General features: G+C 41.6%; 1 protein-coding gene across 1 annotated transcript in view; it reads right to left on the bottom strand.

The window, feature by feature from the left end:
- Positions 1–22,149, bottom strand: part of LOC129108280 (NT-3 growth factor receptor-like) — a 156,936-nt gene that overhangs the window by 121,051 nt on the left and 13,736 nt on the right. The window contains exon 3 of the mRNA XM_054620015.1: positions 687–758. Coding sequence (XP_054475990.1) covers positions 687–758 — 72 coding nt within the window. The remainder of the gene's footprint in view (positions 1–686; positions 759–22,149) is intronic.

The raw sequence follows: 22,149 nt of genomic DNA on the forward strand, positions 1-22,149 counted from the left end.
AAATGATGCTATTGCAGCAGCCACGCTAACTTCTTTAGGAGCCGCTATTGTTATTTCGAACGAACAGTTCGCCTCTATGTGTCATCTTGTGCACATCTAAGCCACGCCCACAGCTTCCAGTCTCTCCAGTACTCTGATTGGTTTTAAACCACTGTGGTTCAGATCCGAACTCATCATTTGAAGCCCTACAAGAAGGATTTTCGTGCGGTCTCATGATATCACGAGAATCAAGCTGACGTGCACGGCAACTCAGATCCAGCCCCAAAGAGAACCGAACCTGCTAGATTGCTCTTCAAATATTAATAAGCAGAAGCACTAATGCACATGAGGCCTTTTCATTACATGCAACAATAGCTCTTTATTCACGCTCCCTCCTTTTTCTGCTTTGCCTAAATGGTGTTGATGCACTCACTGAGTTTACCCTGAAAAAACAAGCAGTTTCCTGAACCACCCACATACAGGTCAACATATCCAATAAACATGCCTGGTGTGATTTCCTGCAGTGATACTCTACTCGAGAGTAGCACGCAATTTTTTTTAAACATCTTCTTCTTAGACCCAAGCTTGATGGAAAGGGAACAAGGGTCATAATAGAGCCCTTTTTACTATGATGATGGTGGTGCTAGTGTGGGCTAAAATGTGCCATCTGTAACAAAAATTAAAAAAATAAACAATGGTCAACTTACAGTTCGAAGAGCTGCAGATGTTCAAAGATCTGCCAGGACAAAGTGGTCAACGTGGGGTTCTTGGACAGGTTTCTGAGGAAGAGAATGAGACAGAGAGAGGTGAGAAACTTCACTTCTACATGACAACAGGAGATCAGAGTGAAGATAACAGTCTTTGACATTGTTGAATCTCTGTTTCAGGAGTTCAGGATTATGTGTTTGAAGGTTTCCATTCCAGTGACATCACCAACGCGGTGTGTAATAAAAAGATTTACAGTGTCAAAAAATCAAGGCTTTTTTACCAACATTACCCAGATGCCTGCACACATGCACACACACAAACACACGCATACAATCAAAGAGGAAATCACACACACAGCAGTATTTGAAAGGTCAAGACTACTGGGTCGCAATAACACACAGTGGAAACACAGGTGTTCGTCTCCATGGCAACGTGGAGACAACTATGGACAGGTGCTCAGTCTGGTGCGAGTGAAGAGACGAGACACCCGCTGGAATACAAATCACTTCCTTACTGACATCAATGAGATTATTAAACCCTCCTGTGTGTGTGTTTTGAACCTTAGATGTGGTGTCAGTAAACGCGGCAGATAAATATTATATTTCACTCTTGACTTGATAGTTTGATTACATTACACAGACTCCAGTTCTGGTAGGAAGCAGAATACGCAGTGATAAAAGATAAAGTGAGCAGCTGTTTGAGATCTCATTCCTACTTGGCATATTTTGCTGCTTGGGCAGCATTTTGCGTAGAATCTTGACGCTGAAAGTTCTCATGTGGTTTACCTTGTAACAAATGGTTCACGCTGTGAAACAATGGGGGTTAACTTTGTAAAACATGGCTAATGTTGTTTAGTTGATACTGATTATATGAGGTTTTTCTTTTGTTTTCTGCCAAAACATCTGGTCCAATACAAGATTGGATTGTGTGGTAGCAACTTCAGTACTTTTATTAATGTTATATTTAAGCACTCGCAGCAGTTGGTTAAGGCTAGATAGAGGACTGTCAACAGTCTTTTGTCGTAAAAGAGTCCTGTGCAATGCATAAATAAAAGTAATTCCCTCCAAAAATAATACGTAAAAACAAAATCCAGGCAGTGATTATGTTGCTCAACAACATAAATTATTACCCTATAATAGGATATGCGATACAATACATATCATGATACATGTATAATGATTCAATATATTGCGTTATATTGCAATACTTACTGTATTGCAGGTATATCGCAATTTTGCAGATCACCGCCATATGCATAAAATTGGCGATTTATTTATTTTCACATGCAGGCAGACTAGTGGGATCTACCACAAATCTTTGCATGTAATCTGTTAATTCAAAATCATTAGATTCATAATCTGCACAGTATCACAAAACAGAATATCATAATACTCAAGTGAGTCAAGTGATATTTTCTAGAGATGCACCATTTGCAATTGTAACTTCCGATCTCTGATATATTCTTACACCCCTACTTTGCAAAAGGTTGTTTGAATGCGCCTTTTTCTGGGACTAAATATGTGGAATGTTTCACACATTTAAGGTGGCATTAAGGTTAGGTCACTTCACATCCAAGTTGTCTAACAAGTCTTCATAGCAAAGCAAAATAAATTGTCACTGTCTTCCATATCGAATAATATGAATGTTTTCTGACTTGCTGCCTCTATGGTATGAAAACAGTCTCCAGTGTCGAAGTCAGACATGCATTCAACCCAGTTCTTCAATTTTATAGAAATGCCATACCTCATCTTTCGCTTCTTAGAGAGGACAATCATTTTTAGAATGACCACAAAAGATCAGTTGGTGTTTTTTTCTGTAAAGGGGCTCATCTTGTCTTTCTTCTAGAATATCATGTTGCAATTTTTTTATCGCAGTGATACATGACAAGCCCTTAATTCCTTAATCCGTCATTTAGATGCCTCAGTGTTAATGTTTTCTTAAATCTCTTAATGTAGTGGTTTGTAAGAACTTTTGAAGGCCCATTATCTTGTGATCATGACTTGTTAACACTGGCTAATTAGATCATTAATTTCTGAAATAACTGCTTAACTGATCATAGTTTGAGACACTTAGATGATTAAATTCAGATTTTAGATGAATGGACCAAACAGAAAAGTTAGCAACCACAGACACTTTAAGCTTTTGTAAGTTTTCTATTTGTATTTTTCGAAAGTTGTGTCAACCTAGTAGAAATTAAGAAAAATACTTTCAACACATTTTTAATCCAAATATGTCAAATACCAAGGTTTTGGTATTTGACGTGTAAACTATGACACTGTAGATACCCCTCTAGCTTCAATCTTGGACAGCGTGTCAATGTTACATGCAAAGAGTCTTTTCAAATTTAACCAAAATTTCAAAAAGTAATGTGATTGCACATTTATAACAAGTCACGCGACTAGGGAATGTCTAACGAGTTGCGTGTGTATCAAGTGTATAATGATTCCAATGACAAACAAGTCACTAACAATTCCAGTAACTAGTAGGTGTCTTACGAGTTATTTGACTAGCAAGTGCCTAATAACTCACCAGACTAGTGAGTGACTAACCAATAGCTAACGTGTCCCTAGACTATTGAGTGTCTAAAGAGTCATGTGACCATTGGGTGTGTAATGAGCATGTGACCACTAAGTCACTAAAACCTCCAGTGACTAGCAGGTGTTTAACGAGTCATGTGACTGCCAAGACTGTCTAAGAGTGTCTAACGTGTTTCTAAGGAATCACGTGATCAGCGTGTACGTTATGAGTCACATGTCTAGCGCGTGACTGACAAGACACAAGTCTAGGGTGTGACTTACGAGTAACGTTACTAGCAAGTGACTAATGACTTAAGTGACAAGCAAGTTACTAATGAGTCTGGTGACTAGCGAGGGTCTAACTAGTGTTTTACGACTTACATGACAAGCGAGTGCCTAATGAGTCAAATGACTACTGAGTGACTGACAAGCCAATTGACTAGCAAGTGCCTAACAATTCATTTGACTAGATAGTGCCTAACAAGACATTTGACTAGTGAGTTAATGACAAGTGTCTAACGAATGTCTAACAACTTGAATGACTAGCGAGTGCCTAACGAGTAACATGACTAGTGAGTTTATGACAAGTGTCTAACGAGTGACTAACGAGTCACTTGACTAGGGAGTGCCTAACAAGTCACGTGACAAGATGACTCACAACATCAACTTTTAGTTTCACAAGTGAAAGTCCTATGTTTGTTTAATCCAACCACCACCCCCTCCCACCTGCTAATTTCATAAGTGAAGTCCTATGTTTGTTTAACCCAACCACCACCCCCTCCCACCTGCACTTAACATCAGAGCAGAACCTGCTATATTTTCTATTTTTCATTGGTGACACACAATTAGAGCATGTTGATACTGATTGCTGTCCTTTCCAGCTGAGAGGTTACAGGAGCTGGAGAGGAGGAAGACAAGGGAGGGACAGAAATAGAATAATAGCAAGTGAGAGACAAAAAAAAACAGAGAGAGAGAGGAAGACAAATGAGGAGAAGGAGGTGAGACTGACGGTGAGAATGAGAAAGAGACTCGCGGGAGAACAACAGGAGAGACATGTGGTTTCTTTCCAGAGTCACCTTCAAACTTGGTCAACAGGAGATGAGCAGATAATAAACACACACACACACACACACATACTAGCTGTGACAGATTGTCGCACAACATTAGTACATCATGGGGACCAGAGGATGAATGTCCTCTCTGTGTCTGGGGAATGATGCAGCCCTCCAAAAGAATTCCTTTGATTGCATCTGACTGAAACACCGAGCAACAGACCTGAAACACTCTTGTGTACCGATTCCATATTAACTCACATACTAATATTACAAGCAGAGTTTTGAGGTATTGTATGCAAGTATTTGTACTCCATATTTATAGCTAATAGTAACAGAGCTAAAGACTTTTCTCAAAAATGAGTCAACGCTAACTAATAACTTCATAGATCCACTTTACTGGGTTTTATATGAAGGAATAAACGCAAATGGAGCATGCAGTTGAACATCAGCCAAAGGGGTTTACCATATCTCCTTCTACTCTCCATGGATGTATACAGAGAACCGGATACAGTGTTGCTCACTGGCGCATGAAGCCATAAATGCTTCTGAATTATGAGATGCCCAAAGAGCATGAGCACCAACATTTGTTGAAACCACACCTCCCAGGCCCGTCATGAACGTTAATTGTAACATTTTGGTCACCCTAAAAATGTCTTATTCAGCGTTCAACTGTACTTAGCTCCATCCTATTGTGGCACTTCTGGTTTCCAAAAAAAACAAGATGGCGATGACAAAAGATGTGGGAACTCGAGGCTTAAAAACCGTCGTCCACATACCAATGGGTGGTGGCGCGGTGATTACGTACACTTCTTATATACAGTCAATGGTCATATCATTAGCACATTATTCTGTAAATCGGACATTGAGGCGGGGCAGATAGAGGTTACAAATGATGCCAATTCTTCCTTGATTCCTTTATGACCTCGATGAGAGACTTGTGCATGTTGTGCAAAAAGGGGCATTTTGTAATTGTATGGAATGATGTTGCAATTTACTATCTGTTCCAGTCACAGAATCACTTTTACTTCCACCTTTCTCTCCATTCCCCAAGCCCACAAGAGGAACTTTTCTTCATGGAGGTGTAACGTTTCTGACCAGCAGCCACGTGATCAGATGTCCCTTTTTGACGCTATCATTGTACTTTTTGGGCACACTCCTCTCTTGGTCTTTGGCCTCCAGGATTACAGATGCGAACATTACAGGGAAGTGCTGCTTGGTATGTCATGTACATAGTGGGAGAAAATGCAGGTAGCTTATTTACACAATGTTCGAGCGTTAACGGAACCACCGCGATGGGCTGTGAGGCTGCAATTTCTTCGATTAGCTTCTCCTTAAGTTTGCCAGAGTGGAACATAGCAGCTACACAAATATCACTTCTCACAAGCTGCCCAGCTGAGGGAGCCCCTGGCGCTAGTGACAAACCAATGAAACACAGGCCGATCTATGGGACGTAGGGGCCCTTTCATGGCTTGGAAGGCCCCTTGGGCTCTTTGGTGCTAGTTTAAACACTGCGCATGACTTATTCTACCCAGGAAGGGGTCTGCACTACCACCGCCTCATAATAACAGGAATCAGTATTTATTTGTACAGATTTGCACGTGTTTCTCTAATAAACCTTCATAATGTGTACACGCCGCTCAAGCTAAGATGACATATGCAGAGTGAGTTACATTTGCGCGTTATCATGCAAATGTCGAGCGCAGAAGTCAAGTGCCAGGATGCATATTCGCTACAGGATTACACTCCAAATTATGACTAAACACAAACACACACACACACACACACACACACACACACACACACACACACACACACACACACACACACACACACACACACACACACACACACAGGAGTCTCTCTCCCGGAGGGCTGAGAGCAAACATGTTTAGATATCAGCTGTGAAGAATGAATCATCAGCTTGTGTTTGGAGTCGATTGGTCCCAGAGGTTTGGACTTTCCATGCGAATAAATCAAGATCACATGCATGTTACTCAAGACGCCTACGCTGGGAATAAACATGGTTTGTGACTCACGCACACACACAAACACACACACACACACACACACACACACACACACACACACACACACACACACACACACACACACACACACACACACACACACAAATACAGGGTTTATGTTGCATTTGCATGGCATCAGGCAGACGGTAAACTGGATATTGTGTCAGTGGACAGGAGCAGGACGGTAGAGTTAGGTGAGGTCGGCAGAGAACACAGACAATGTTAATAGTAGATGGCATTGCCCTCCAAAGTTAAAATATATTTTTTAAATGTTTACAGACATTTTTTAAATGTTTACATACATTAAGTAGTTGGCTCCTCAAGTTTGCAAAAAATATTAAAATTAAGATAAAATAAGAGAAAGCTGCCTTGTATAGCTACATCCACCACTAGACAATAACAAAAACTGTCAAAAAATAAATACATTTTATTCCACCACCATAGCAATATATCGTCATGCCATACATATGATGTTGTCCATCTGCCTGCAATTCTAATAGCAATTTAAAAAAACTGTCAAGATGAATGAATAACCCAAAAAGTTAACAATCCATTTTCTGTGAACACATTTTTTTCTCAGCATCATAAGCAATATTACACATTCAATAAAAGAAAAACATTATTAAGACATCATGATTAACATAATCTGTGCTTGGATGTGGGAGCATGTGAAGAATAAAAGCTGACTCAATGGCGCTGGTCATCTGTGAGTAGGGTTTTAGATGAGGCCCTCTTCAATGCAAAGCTGGTGAGCGGGCACAGCGATGGCTCTAACTGTACCAGATGAAAGGCTGTAATTCCCTCTGTCCTCTGCTATAAATGTACACACTCATAACACTGGAAGGCCCTTTGGATCAAAGCGGCCACTAAGTGGCACACATACTGTAGGCTTTGTATAGGAGCTAACACACACACACACACACACACACACACACACACACACACACACACACACACACACAAACTCATGCTCAGTCCTCTCTACATGCAGAAGGTGTCCTTTGGAAAAGGTCAACCTGACTACAATAAGGCAGCCTTATATTTAAAACAGTCCACACACATGCATGATGAATGTGTGTGTGTGCGTTAGTACAATTTAGAATGAGCAATGAGTCATGACCATGAGAAGGTCAGGGGCTGTGCGGTGTGTGTATGTTTATCCTGTTTACAGAGGCAGTGTGTACTTGCACAAGTGAAGGTGTGTGTACACGTGAGCGTCCAGTGCATGCATGTAAACGTGAGTTAGAATCCTACAGGACGTGAAGGTTAGAGTGGTAGCACTCCATGCCAAAACCAACTATATCTCTCTCTCTCTCTCTCTCACTGAAGTTGTAGCCAATTCACAAAGAATGGATTGCGGCCCGCTGATAGCACCACGAATTGCGCATCACTTGTGGACACCATCTGTCCCGTCCAAAGGTCTGATTAACAAAAGGTATTGCGATAATGATGAAGCAGCATGAACGCGGCCATAAAGTTCTGCAGCTGCATGACGATGATGCCTTTGTTTGGCTCCAATCACTGCTGCCACTGGAAAGTCATGTACATGTGCTTCAGTTACCACCAACTCTCTGACTTCATTATACTGCATGTGGCTATTGGCGCCGCTCTTCTTAGACCGGACTGTTTTTGCAATTAGGCTTATTTGCATTAAAAATGGCAATATATTGGTATCATTATCATTATTATTATAATTGGTAGTAGTAGTAGCAGTTGTATGAGTCATAGTAGTAGTAGGAGTCTGTATCCTGCTTAGTACATGTTGACATAACAATAATCCCATAAGGCTTTGGGTGACATCTAGATTGTTTTAAATGATATTCTTAAGAGGGGAATTCTGCCCTTCTTGTGCATGTACAAGAGCTCATGAATATACAATGCCTATAAAAAGTATTCACCCCCTTGGATGTTTCACCCTTTTGTTGCTTTTATAAATGAAATCATGGTCAATATAATTTTACACTATATGTTTTTAATTAATTGACAGTTTGTAAAAATCTGTTTTCACTTTGACATGAAAGAAGCTTTTTTTGCAAATTCTTGTCAAAAAAGCCAAATTATATTGACCATGATTTCATGTATAAAAGCAACAAAAGGGGAAAACACCCAAGGGGGGTGAATACTTTTTATAGGCATTGTATGCACAGGCTGGCCTTTAAGATTAATACTCAGTCACTATCATACATGTCTGATATGCTGGTGATATGCTGTTTGCATGGATCCATGGAGAGCTTTTAACCTGAATTGATTGTATTATTCTTATTATACAAAATGGACTCTGATAGTGAGCTTTTATTTGTATGATTTGCTGCGTCTGCCTCCATTGTGAGTGGTTGTATTATCCTGCTCTGCTCTCTCTCTGGTTCACAACATATCAGCTCAGTGTGGCCTTAATAAGACATCATCACAGAGCCACTAAACGGATGTCCCGTAGTCATCTCCGCTCCCCCGTAGTCATCTCCGCTCCCTCTCCCCCGCTGATCTTTCCTCTTCCGTTACCTCTGCCCTCCCTGACCCTGAATCCTTCTCTCTCCTATCCCCCGATACTGCTACTGATCTTTTCCTCTCCACCCTTTCCTCCTCTCTGGACAACCTCTGTCCCTTCACCTCCAGACCTGCACGCCCAACTCCTCCTGCCCCATGGCTGTCGGACTCAGTGCGTACTGATAGACGGAGCTTAAGAGCAGCTGAGCGTAAATGGAGAAAAGGCAAACTCCCGGAAGACCTTCTTAACTTCCAATGTCTCCTTTCCACTTTTTCCTCCTCTCTAGCTACTGCTAAAGCGGCTTTCTTCCGCTCTAAAATCCTAACCTCTGCTTCCAATCCTAAAAAACTCTTTGAAACTTTCTCTTCACTCCTCCAACCCCCACCCCCTCCTCCTGCTTCCTCCCTTCTCCCTGACGATTTCGCCAACTTCTTTGACAAGAAGGTAAACGACATCAGATCCTCCTTTCTCTCAGCCCCCCTCTCCCTGTCCACCCTCTCCCTCTCTACCCTCTCCAACTCTTCCCCCTCAGCTCCCCCTTCCGTCTCCACACCCCATCTTACCCTATCTTGCTCCCCTCTCCCCTAACGAGGTCCTCGACCTTGTTACATCTAACCGCCCCACCACATGCTCCCTTGACCCGATCCCCTCCCCTCTTCTTCAGTCTATTGCGACTGAACTCCTTCCTTTCCTCACCCACCTCATCAACACATCTCTTGTTTCGGGATGCTTTCCCTCAGCTTTCAAGACTGCCAGAGTCACCCCCCTTCTGAAGAAACCATCACTTGACCCCTCTGATGTCAAGAACTTCAGACCGGTTTCTCTTCTACCCTTTCTATCCAAAACACTTGAACGTGCTGTCTTTAACCAACTGTCTTCCTATCTCCATCAGAACAACCTCTTGAATCCCCACCAGTCCGGGTTCAAGGTGGGTCACTCGTCAGAGACGGCCCTCCTTGCGGTGACAGAGTCGCTTCACTCTCTCTCTCTCCTCTGTCCTGATTCTCCTGGACCTGTTTGACACGGTGAACCACCAGATCCTCCTCTCCACCCCCGAGGGAATGGGCATCTCAGGCTCTGCACTCTCCCTGTTTGCATCCTACCTGACAGGTCGATCCTACCAGGTGACATGGAGGGGGGCCGTGTCGGAACCACGCATGCTGACTACTGGGGTTCCACAAGGTTCAGTTCTGGGCCCCCTTCTCTTCTCGCTCTACACAACATCTCTGGGTTCTGTTATTCGCTCGCATGACTTCTCTTACCATTGCTATGCCGATGACACCCAGCTGGTTTTGTCATTTCCTCCCGGTGACACCCAAGTGGAGGCACGCATTGCTGCGTGCTTGGCTGACATCTCGAAGTGGATGGCGACACACCACCTGAAGCTCAACCTGGACAAAACCGAGCTGCTGTTCCTCCCGGGGAAGGGCTGCCCGCACCGAGACCTGTCCATCACCATTGATGATACCGTGGTGACGCCAACTCGGACTGCGAGGAATCTGGGTGTGACCCTGGACGACCAACTGTCGTTCTCAGCAAACATTGCATCTGTCACACGCTCCTGCAGATTCCTCCTCTACAACATCAGGAGGATTCGCCCCTTCCTCACTGAGGAGACGGCGCAGGTGCTCATCCAGGCTCTTGTCATCTCCCGCCTGGGCTACTGCAACTCACTACTTGCCGGAGCCCCGGCGTCGGCCATCAGACCTCTGGAGCTTGTCCAGAAAGCTGCAGCTCGTCTGGTGTTCAATCGCCCCAAGTTCTCCCACACAACTTCCCTTCTCCGTTCTCTACACTGGCTCCCTGTAAGAGCTCGCATCCAGTTTAAGACTCTGGTGCTAGCCTACAGGGCAGTGAAAGGAACAGCCCCTTCCTATCTCCAGGCCCTACACCCCCGCCCGACCACTTCGCTCTGCTGCCTCGGGGCGATTGGTTGCCCCGTCGCTCAGAGGTCCCTGCGGGCGATCGACCCGGTCACAGCTTTTTTCTGTCCTGGCCCCACAGTGGTCAGGACAGCAGAGTCGCTGCCCATCTTTCGGTGCAGGCTGAAAACTCACCTCTTCAAGAAGTACTACCCTGAGCCTTCCTCGTAGCACTTATTGCATTCGTATTAGTTTGTTGCACTTATTGTATTCGTATCAGTTCATTGCACTTATTGTATTCGTATTAGTTTGTTGCACTTATTGTATTCGTATTAGTTTGTTGCACTTATTGTCTTCGTAGTAATTTGCTTCTGCACTATACTTTTGCTCTGGCTTATGCTTTTAGATGCTATTTAAGAAAGGAGATGCACTTATGACTTCTGGCGACTAGTAGTTCTCTTGAATACCTATGTTGAATACACTTATTGTAAGTCGCTTTGGATAAAAGCGTCTGCCAAATGACTGTAATGTAATGTAATGTAATGTAATGTGCATGATGATGGCACGACCCTCAGCGTGCTATTATCATACCCTCCACTCTGTTTGCATATCTGTGTGTGTGTGTGTGTGTGTGTGTGTGTGTGTGTGTGTGTGTGTGTGTGTGTGTGTGTGTGTGTGTGTGTGTGTGTGTGTGTGTGTGTGTGTGTGTGTGTGTGTGTGTGTGAGAGTGTGTGTTCTTGTGCTTGCGACATTGTGAGGACCGTGATCAGAGTGAGGACTTTTTTAGAAAGTGAGTACATTTTGGCTGGTCACCACTTCTTCAAAAGGCCTGTTTGAGGGATCACACTTGGTTTTCAGGTTCAGGCTGGAATTAGGTTAAATTTATGCTCAGGGTAAGGGTTGGGGATAGACATTTAGTTGTGATGGTTGAAGTTAGGGCAACAGCTACTGTCCGCTACAACACTAGTCGTAACTCACCGTTCCATAAAACTTACCTTTATTTGTAAGTAATGCAATCACTTTAAATGACAATTTGAGCATTCTTAAAAGAAAAAGACAAAAAAATATATTTCACCAGTTTCTGTCTGCTTCAGTCTGCCCGCACATCTTTCTGAATCTCTCAACAGGGGGTTCCTACCACTTCTGCTTAACACAACATAACACAACACACACACACACACACACACACACACACACACACACACACACACACACACACACATACAGACCACTCTTCATAAAAACTCTGACTGACAGAAGAGTAAAAAGAATACAGTCAGGGGCACACACCCCATGATATGGATACACACTCAAAGACAAAAGTAACACAGCTGGAAACAAATACAAAAACTGCTTGTATTGATTTACTCTCTAGCTTTAGAACTTGAGGCAAAATTCACACATACAAACATAAACATCCTATGGATTTAAATCTGGCAGTAATAATATTATAATGCCAAACTTCACTTGGCATTATATTACATTCAAACAACAAACGAGTGACCCTTAACGGTATAATGATACCTTTGCTAATTTGTTACTAACCGCACTCATGCTATTAATTATAGTAAATTGTTAGCTAATGCTATGCTATCGCTTCTGACCTTTATACATGTTTTTTTCTTACTTAGGAAAAAATAAATCTAAATGTTTTTCTAAAGTACTCTCACACAGAACCCTAATTTTACCCGCCATAATAAGCAACATATTTTTTCTCCCAATTTTTCGGAGCTTCATTTCGCAAATAAAAGCAATAACCAATCAAGTTGTGCAAAACGGACATATTCAATAAAATACTATAAGTTTAAGACAACTTGGAGGCACTGAAGTCCGAACCGAGATAAGACAGCAACTTTATTGTTACTTCCAACCTTGACAAATACAGCGCAGACCAGATCCACCCTTTTTGCTCTTACCTTTCACAATAAAAGTCCTAGACATAGACAATGCGCAACTAAGCTACTTACAGTAGCTGAGGTTATACATCAGTTTTCCACAGACAGACTGCCACACTGAGTGTCTCTGTTAAATCTCCTCTGGGACATCTTTGACCGTCTTCAAAGTGTCTGTGTAGTTTGTAGCATAAAGCATAAATGTAGGCACTGAGCAGCTGACACATAAGAGCGGAGAGATGGCGGGAGGTTGGTCTATTGTGTAGAAAAATGCAAAAAAAAGTCTATCTAGTTATTGTTGACCTGCAGTGGTTCAACTTCTCACATTGCTGCAGTGATATGCACCGTGATTTCAATATTAAGTGGGGGGTACAGGTGGAATAAAGGCTACACAGCCAGTTCCTGGCACGCTGCATAGCTGCAACAGAACCAATTAAATGGTAGTGCAGACGGCATATGTGATGGTAGGAATGACATTGACTGTTAGCAGATAGTGGACAAAATTACTCAGTAACTATTCAGATAAATGATTAGCCTTTAAAGTAATTTTGCCAAACATTCAGTATCTCAATAATGTCACAGAAGTGCAATTCTGAATTGGTGGAGAATTCTTTTAAAACTAGGACCGCCAAGACGGTTTGGCAGATCGTTTGGGTCGTTATTATGCACGTACTTCAGCTCTTTTCAAATAAAATCTACAAGCCTTTTCCCAAATGTGTTTTATTTATGTTGTCAACGAATATATATGGCAGTTACCATAATATATGTTATTAGGTTATTCAATCGTGCCAAGCGTTCGGTATTAGACCTGCCAAAGAACACAGCATCAGATAGGTCCAAAGTTCAGGAACACAGCATCTGATTGGTTGAAATGTCAGCACCACAGCCTCTGATTGGTCGAAAAGTCAAGAACACAGCCTCTGATTAGTCTACAGGTAAGGAACACAGCCTCTGATTGGTTGAAAAGTCACCAACAAAGCCTTTGATTGGTCGACAGACTCAAGACAAGGCAGTGTCATCAGTGATGGATTTATCATTGTGTATTTATTTCACAAGGTCTCTAACGCAATTCAAGGCTTTTGAAAGGGACACGGTTTCACCAGAGCCCGAATCCAAGCAGCACAACAGTTAGCTTCTGGGCTAAAAGTAAGTCTTACACATTCAGTGTCTTAGAAATATCAAGTATGTTGTGAAAGACATACTTCCACCTGTAACCTACAATTTAATAGGATTCAAGATATATGTCAGTGTTGTTGTATTTTAGCATTGCAAAGTATTGGTCCTTTTGGACGGGAGATGTGCAGCAGCAGCAAATAAATCAATGGCCATTATAAAAAATGTTTATCCTGCTCTATGATCTATGATATTTTGTTCATGCCTCATCATTTCTACAAACTTCTTTAAACAAATGCATTATTGATGTTCTTGTGACGTCAATTGAGAAAGAACCCAAGGTGGAGCAAAAGAAAAATGATCAAGCTGCGTCAATATACAGTATATTTAAATGCTTACTGTTAGACAGAGACAGCACGGTTCACCCGATTTACCTCTCTCTTTCTCACACAAAGTCACTTGACGACCTGTCTCGGAGTAACCATGGTGACAGTCTATTAGTACAAGGCCACAGAGATGACTTTCATTGTGACCTAATGAGAGCTGCTCAAGAGGCCATCACTCCCCGACACTCAGCTCATTTATGAAACGCACGCTGCGGAGCCGTTGTTAAGCAGAAACTCGTGGTGCTCTCGGGCTGCATACAATGATGCATGGGCATTTGAAAAGGTAACAGAAAACATCGTCACAAACTAGATTCATGAAGAGTCATCTGAGTTGTACTGTAATATTGTGTACAGAATTCCTAAGAAGTATTCCTTATTTAATGGGCTATTTGGGATTTTTGGTTTGACGTTTAATCAATAAAATCACTCATTTGAATACTGATTTTGACGTTGATTACCACGGCAACGGTTGGAGCTTTGAAGGGTTCGGGTCAGTCTTTCAACATTTCATGTTCTTTTAAAAAATTGACTGCACTGATTAACATTATTAAGATAAATTGGGCTGAGCTATGACATAAGTTCAGGTTGCGACCAGGCGCCAAACTCTTGTTCTGAAGTGTCTTAAACTTGCATTCGCTCTTCTGACCAGCCTTGTCCGGCTGCAATAAGAAGTCTGATTGTATGAAAGTCTACGACAAAATAAGCCTACTTTTCACTTGATATATTACCTCAGTACACATTGTAAATATGAGTCTATGTTCTCAATCACTGGTTACAAATCTGCTTTAATACAGTATAATTTCCATTTAGTAAATAATGGTCCATTTAGAGTCAAATAGACCATAAAGCAGAGTATGCTTTAGGGCTATGTCTACCTTGTAATTGACAAGTCGCTACCAGAGCTGTAAACAGCATCTCTACTTCACATCTCTACAGTCCAAATATGGTCCCTTCCGTTCACTGGTTGCGAGAAAAAAATCCAAGATGCCGACGGCCAATATGCCGAACTACATGCTTCAAAACCACTGTCCACAAACAATTGGGTGACATCACAACGACTACGTCTACTTTTTATATACATTCTATGGTTAAGTCACAGTAACGTCAGATTTGATTAAATAAAATGTGGTCGTCTTTCTCAGTTACAATTGTCAGTTGTGCTGCTAGTCTTTTAATATACCATGATGTCCCATCTAACATAGGTGTTTACTCAGCTTTCTTTTCTATTTCCAAACGCATGTCAGTTTGCATGACGTTTGCAGTTTGCATCACATCTGTTCCCTCAAGCCTGACGGTATGGTTGGTTGGGTGTGTATTTCTCTAAAGCTGTATCGTTGGCCTGAATTTTGGGTTTTTTTAAGAGTAAGAGTGTGGGTTCTGTCCTGTGAGGATTTTTGTCCTCAACCTATAGGCGCCTCTCTCTAACTGGCTTGAGTGTAGGGCTCGGCCTGGGGAGTGTCTGCTGCTTACTGGCCCATCAATCACATCCTGCCTTTTAAAAAATGCGCCATGTTTCCAGTGATCCGGTGACAGCATCCTGACGGATAACGCTAGGCTTATTGTCCTAGTTTGTGTTTAGAATATTCCTGTGACCTTTAAATAATCCACTTTTGTCTGTAAATAGCCTTGGAACCGTGAGCTGCCATTTTTCTTTTGTACTGGTTTTTGTGTCCCAGGGAGCCAGATTAAATAATGTCTTTTTGTTTATTTGTTTAGGGTTAAACAGCACTTTTGGGGAGACAGCTTCTTTTGTTTGTTTTTTTGGCCCTGGCTCACCCAGAGTTATATTGCTTCAGTTTATTGTGAGTTTAACGTCGCTGTTTAGTCATATAATATTATTTTACATAAACATGAATTCAGAGGCCTGACTTCGGTTGGGGGGACTGGAAAGCGAATGGCCTTTTAAACTTTTATGTTTCGCTTCAACCCCCTAGATAGGGGCTTTTTCTTCTTCCTAGTCTATGCTATTCTTTGAGTTTCACCAGAAGTGGGGCTAACTGCTAACCGCAGTGTTTGTCCTTAAGGTGACCATGGAGGTCAATAAGATCACGCATGTTTACCCACTTTTCATGGTGATCTGTTAAATATTATTAGATGTTTTCATCCGCTTTACACTTAGCCAGCAATCCAATCCCTACAAGCAAGTGGAGTGACTGATATTAAAAATGGTTGATGTTAAACCCCTATGCTTTTCCACTTTTTCCCTCTCCTTTAGTGTGTTATATATATTTTTGTACATATAAAGGCCCTAAAAGGAGTTACCCTCCCCCTCAGAAGCTCCTGAGCTGCCTGAAACGGCTCGATTGAATTCTCTCCTTCACTTCCGTAACTTTATGAGGTCACAATGTAACGGAAGTCACGTAAAACTCTCAGGCTAGTTTGGCCCGCCCTCAAACAACAAAAGAGAGAGAGACGGAGCTAAAGTTCACATCTACCATGGTATAGTGGTTATAAAAGCAGTCTCTCACCCAGGCAGCGTAGTTCAAATCCTATTGTGACATGTCATACATTTGTCATGCTCCATGGGGAGAGTTTTTTAAAATGTGAAACGGTGACCAATCACAACAGAGTGGGCTAGCTGACCAATCAGAGCAGACTTTGCTTTCTGGAGGGAGGAGCAAGCGCTACAACGGAGCATTTCAGAGAGGGGGTGAGAAAAGGTGCTGCAAGACAGCCAGGATGAGAAAAACAAGGCGGATTATGAGCATTAACGCATGTAAACCTGTTGTAACTGTAACTTGAGATAAAAAATATGCATGAAAATAGCATAATACGGCCTGTTTAAGTGTACCAACATCTTTATGACGTGTGGAAGTAACAGTTTACAGGGTCTGTCCCCTCAAATGACGGCAGCTTATGTGACACTGAAATCTCTCTATCCCTGTCACATTAAAGCGATTGCAACACAGAACGAACTGTTGTAGTGTTTATCTGATCCCCGATCACTGAAACCACTGAATTAATTATGTGGGTGAGGAAGCAGTGTGAAAAGGTATCCATGTTGGCCTGCATTTGAAATCATGCTAATGTCACATTTCTGCTATCATAAAATCCGGTTGTTGCTAAGAGGAAGAAGAAGAAGCAGAAGCAGAAGAAGAAGATGAAAAAGAAGAATAAGAGCAAAGAGAAGACAGTAAAGAATATGCCAGAAGGGGAGAGGATCACAGGAGAAGCTATAAGTATAGCAGAGGAGGAAACAGGAGTTGAATGTATATGTTCCTGTTGTAAAGCCCCACCAAATCCTCCATGTACCTCTGGAGACCTACAGAGTCTTCTCATTGTTTCTTTCATCTTGTCTTTTCATCTTATTTCTCCTTTAATCTCATATTTTCATTACCTCTATACATGCCCCAGCTTTACTACTCACTGCCCAATAGCAATAGTAGTCATTTCCTAAGATATGGATGTTTTACACATTTTTATGTGTAATTAGGACAATTGGAAAATGAAGATTTGTTGGATTTCAATTGATGTGCTCAAAAGCTATAAAGCCTATAAATAATTGTTACAAAATGCCTTTTATTGGAATTATAACATTCTCAAAAATGACAGCTCATTAGAGAACAGTAATCCAACTATTCAGTCATCTGTACATAACAAATAAAGTACATAATAAAAAAAACAAAGATTAACTCAAAGAGCCAACAGCCGCTAAACGGTTTGCAATATAATCATCCCAGGCCGTCAATGTATGTCCACTAAAAGTGTTTGTTTTTGCCACTGACAGGCTACCAGCTGCGGCATTCCCCTTAATATCGAACCAAATCAAAATCAAAAATATTGTCAACATTAGTCACTTATACACAAAATCATGGAAAATAGGGTCCAGGTTTAAAGAAATATCAAGGTTACCCTTTAAGTAGAATGGGACACAACCAAACTCTGCTCTGTTGGAGCATATCAACAAGGGGCTCATTTAGGGCTACTGATAAGTGTTGACCCACTTGTAACCCAAGTGCAAGATTTGAGATTGTGAGCATTTTGGCTGCCTCCCATTGGCTCTCCACAGCCCGAAGATACCCGATCCATTCTGCGCATGTGCAAGAGCCCTGAACGCAGTATGCCTTGTGAGAAAAACTGCCCCCACTCCGACTCTGATTGGCTTCTAAATGCTAACATTAGTCCAGCTATGATGCTAACCGGTGGGATTGACTAGACATGCCTGGGAGGAGCAACTAAGCCATGGCGGCATTTTAACATAATTGATGTCTCGCTTCAAAAATGATCAGAAGTAAGTTTATCGATGAAAAATCATTACAAAACTGTAACAATTATTTTTTTTAAACGCCGTTGTTTGGAACGGTTAGCCTCTCTGGTTAGCATCATAGCTAGCCTAATATTAGCAATTAGCAGAAAATCAGAGTTAGTGTACGGCAGGGTCCTCTCGCAAGGCATGCTGGGTAGCCACTTCTGCATGTGTGCAGAACGCATCAAGAAGCTGTAACACATCGGGCTCCAACAAGGTGTAAATCACAGAGAAACCGCTGTCAGAGCTTACGGGGATGAACAGTTTATGATGGTGAACTTGGCTGCATGTCTGAATATTTAACCTAAAAGTAGTAGTAGTAGTAGTAGGTGTAGTTGTAGCAGTGATAGTAGCACTAGTGTCGGTAATGAAAATGAGCGTCCCTATCAGTGAAGCTGTATCTGTGTTTTTTCTCTTTTGCTCTGGTCACAGACTCTCTTCCTTTGATTCCAGCTCCATCTGTGTGCCTCCTCTCCTTTCAGCCGGTGATGTAACAATGTTTATTATTCATAGCTGCTGAGATTATGGCCCTCATCAGTATTCCTCTCAGCACAGGAGGGAAGAGAAGAGAGAGAGAGAGTGCGAGGACGACACATTTCATTTAGATTTCCAATTCTACCTCTGTGTTGTTGTTATTTTTATTCTCTGATTAACCTTCAATGCTGCCTGAGGATCACTGGGCCCTGAGCTGCCTACATGTGTGTTATACATCACAGCCTTCCAACTGACTTCATGTAGTGGCTCTCTGGCCCTTCTTGGAAACCTTTTTTCTGGAACTGACACCGAGAACTAGAATAACACAGCGGCATCATTAATAGCAGTGTTTTGTTTTTTTTAAATTCAGGTCTCCTTTTCCTATGCACTCTTTTGCTTCCTGCCCCCCCCAAACATGTTGGAACGGATGTCTGCCATCTATCATTGCCAATTTCCGACACAAACTCGTGTTGTAACCAAAGATCTGGATGGCAGCCTTTTTTGTTGTGAAGTACTCTGAATTTTAATTTCAATCAGCACATATTAGGTAACAACCAATGCATGAGAACAAACCCGAGTGCAATGTCTTTTGTGGTATAGCATATACATTTTTTTTGTTATGTCCCATTTTTAAAGTATATCGACCATTTATTGAAAAGAGGTTAAATAAAGGGTGTCATTATATCACGTTGTCATTGCAAGCATATTGCTTATGTTACATGCTGATATAAGCAATTTGGTAATGCTTATTATATTCACATTCTCAGTGTAGTGTTTTGGCATGCAAACATTGCTAACCCGCACTATACAGTATTATTCAACATATGCTAATACAAAGTTTTTTTTATTATAAAAAGTAAAGTTGTTTCAATATTTTTTTGGTGCACTTTTCTATGAATGTCAAGCAACCTGAGCGTTTAGTGCACCTGTGGAAGACCCTGTGGTGTTAAGATAACAAAACTACTTGGTAAGATTTTGGAAAATGAAGTGGTCTGGATTAAACAAAGTATCTTAGTAATAGTTAAGTTTAGGCAAAAAAACGACTTTGTTAGGTTAAGGAAAAGGTTGTGGTTTTAGGGTTGAAATAACAACGGAAGCGGTGTTACTTAAGTACGGATACCTAACAAATAACTAAGGAAGTGGTGTTACTTAAGTACGGATACCTAACAAATAACTAAGGAAGTGGTGTTACTTAAGTACGGAATACCTAACAAATAACTAAGGAAATGGTGTTAATTAAGTACGGAAGTTACGTGACAAATAAGTCACCACTGACTTCTGGTTTCACATGGTAGCAGCGGTCACCTGGGTGAAAGTCCTCTGTTTGTTTGACCCACTCGCCCACCCTGTTCAAAGTCCTTATGCTGAGTATGCTTTGTAGGACTTATTTTATCGTGACTTTAGAAAACCTTGCATTGCTTGTGAGATCACCATATATGGCAACTCCAACATAATCATCATGACTTTTCACAATTCCGTTCCCTTTAAAAAAAATGACTGTCTATGCCTTCTTATCTGTAATGACTGTCAAAGACGAAACTCACTGAGGACAACGCCACACAGAGACACAAACACACACGCAAACACACACTTGATTAGCAAGAGCTATTTTCAGAACAACTGACGGGGCTGTGAAATGACAGGTGTTGCCATGGTAATTAAAACTGTCAGTCATTCTGTCAGTGTCTGTGTGGGTGTGACGCAGTGCAGTCTATAGTTGTTCCACTTGTCAATCAAATGAACACTTGTCATTTGCTGTACACACCATCAAACTAATTATGTTTAGGGTTTATTTTTTTTACTCACTGTAAACATTTGTGACTTTGAGAAATTTTACACAGAACGTTTTTTTTTTGTTCACTTATGAAGGGGTTTGCAGCGCGAATAAAGGCATTAACCAATCACATTGTTGAGAATGTTTTGAGGTTGGAACAACACAGAGGTTCTAAAGCCCGTACCATAGAATGTATATAAGAAGTGGACGTAGTCATCGTGTCATCGACCATTGGTTTGTGGACTGCCGTTTTTAAGCCTCGAGTTCGGCGATTTTGCCGTCGCCATCTTGGATTACAGCCGTGGCCATGTTGGGTTTTTTTCGCAACCAATGAACAGAGGTAACCATATTCGGAATGCGGAGAAGTGACATAGTAATACCATGTCAATCACAGTAAGCCCACCCTAAAGCATACTCCGCTTTATGGTCTATTTGACTCTAAATGGACCATAATTTACTAAATGAACATCATGATATATTGAATAAGACTTTAAACTAGTGATTGAGAACTAGTTGAGTATTTGAGTACTAAAACCACTATTTGGTTTTTTCGCTATATTCACCAATGTATTTCATAACACACTGCACCATACTTTTACTTGGGCAAGCTAATGATCACTGATGAAGTTAATGTCTATACAATCATAATGAATGCAGAAAGTGGTGGGCTTTTATTGTACCACCACAGGAAGCCTTTATAATACTAGCCAGGTTAGCAAACAAAAACTCTGTAGAGCTGACCTTAGAAACGAGCTGTAAACACAACACTCCAGGTGCATAATTTTTATAACTTTTAGATCCGTTTTTGGTCTCCACCACCTCCTGAGGGAAAACGCTGTCTCTTTACCTGCTAAATGCTCCACTATGTTTCACAGCTAGTCTCTAACTGTGTCTATTTGCTGTTTACTGCTCAGCAGGTGGTGTCGTTGGCTTTATCTGAGCTTATTCTCTGTACACAGCTACGTGCTGCAGCAGATAACGACACTATGAGAGCCATGAGGGTGAACTAAAGTAGCATGCTATACTTATATAGGACAGTTTGAAACAAGGACAAAAGTAATTGTTATACAGTTGTAGCGAGGTTGGAAAGGCCTGAAGTGACTAACAACCCGAGACATCCCCCCCCTCTGGTATTTCATCTGTGGTATATTTTCAGGTCTGGTATTTCATCTCTACAGAGAAGGTTTCAATACACCTTAGCAGAGACACTCCCAAAAAAACCCACGCTATAAAGGCATCAGGGCTGACACTCCACAGGCTGAGAGGAAGATCTCAAGTCAAGATGCGAAGTCAGCCCGGGAAATACGAACCAATGAATAACCTTCTTCCTCACCTCCCCTTCTCTTTTCTAGCTGATAACGCGACGTCGGGAAAAGCCAACATGAAGGGATGCACTCAAGCATGCCTTTCGTTTGTATGTGTAAACAACAGCCAGGAACTAAACCAAAAAAGCTAACTGATGTCAAAGCAATACATTCCTTGGCTTAAGAGAACAGGAACCACACTTAGTATCTTGGCAATTATTCCTTGTATCCCTGTATAATACTGCACAAGTCTGTGAAACCTTCAATAACCCCAACCAAAGTATTGGTCATTTGATTTCAGGATGACACATCTTTTTCCCACAATTGT

This window comes from Anoplopoma fimbria, chromosome 19, assembly GCF_027596085.1.
Source record: "Anoplopoma fimbria isolate UVic2021 breed Golden Eagle Sablefish chromosome 19, Afim_UVic_2022, whole genome shotgun sequence".
Classification (NCBI taxonomy): Eukaryota; Metazoa; Chordata; class Actinopteri; order Perciformes; family Anoplopomatidae; genus Anoplopoma; species Anoplopoma fimbria.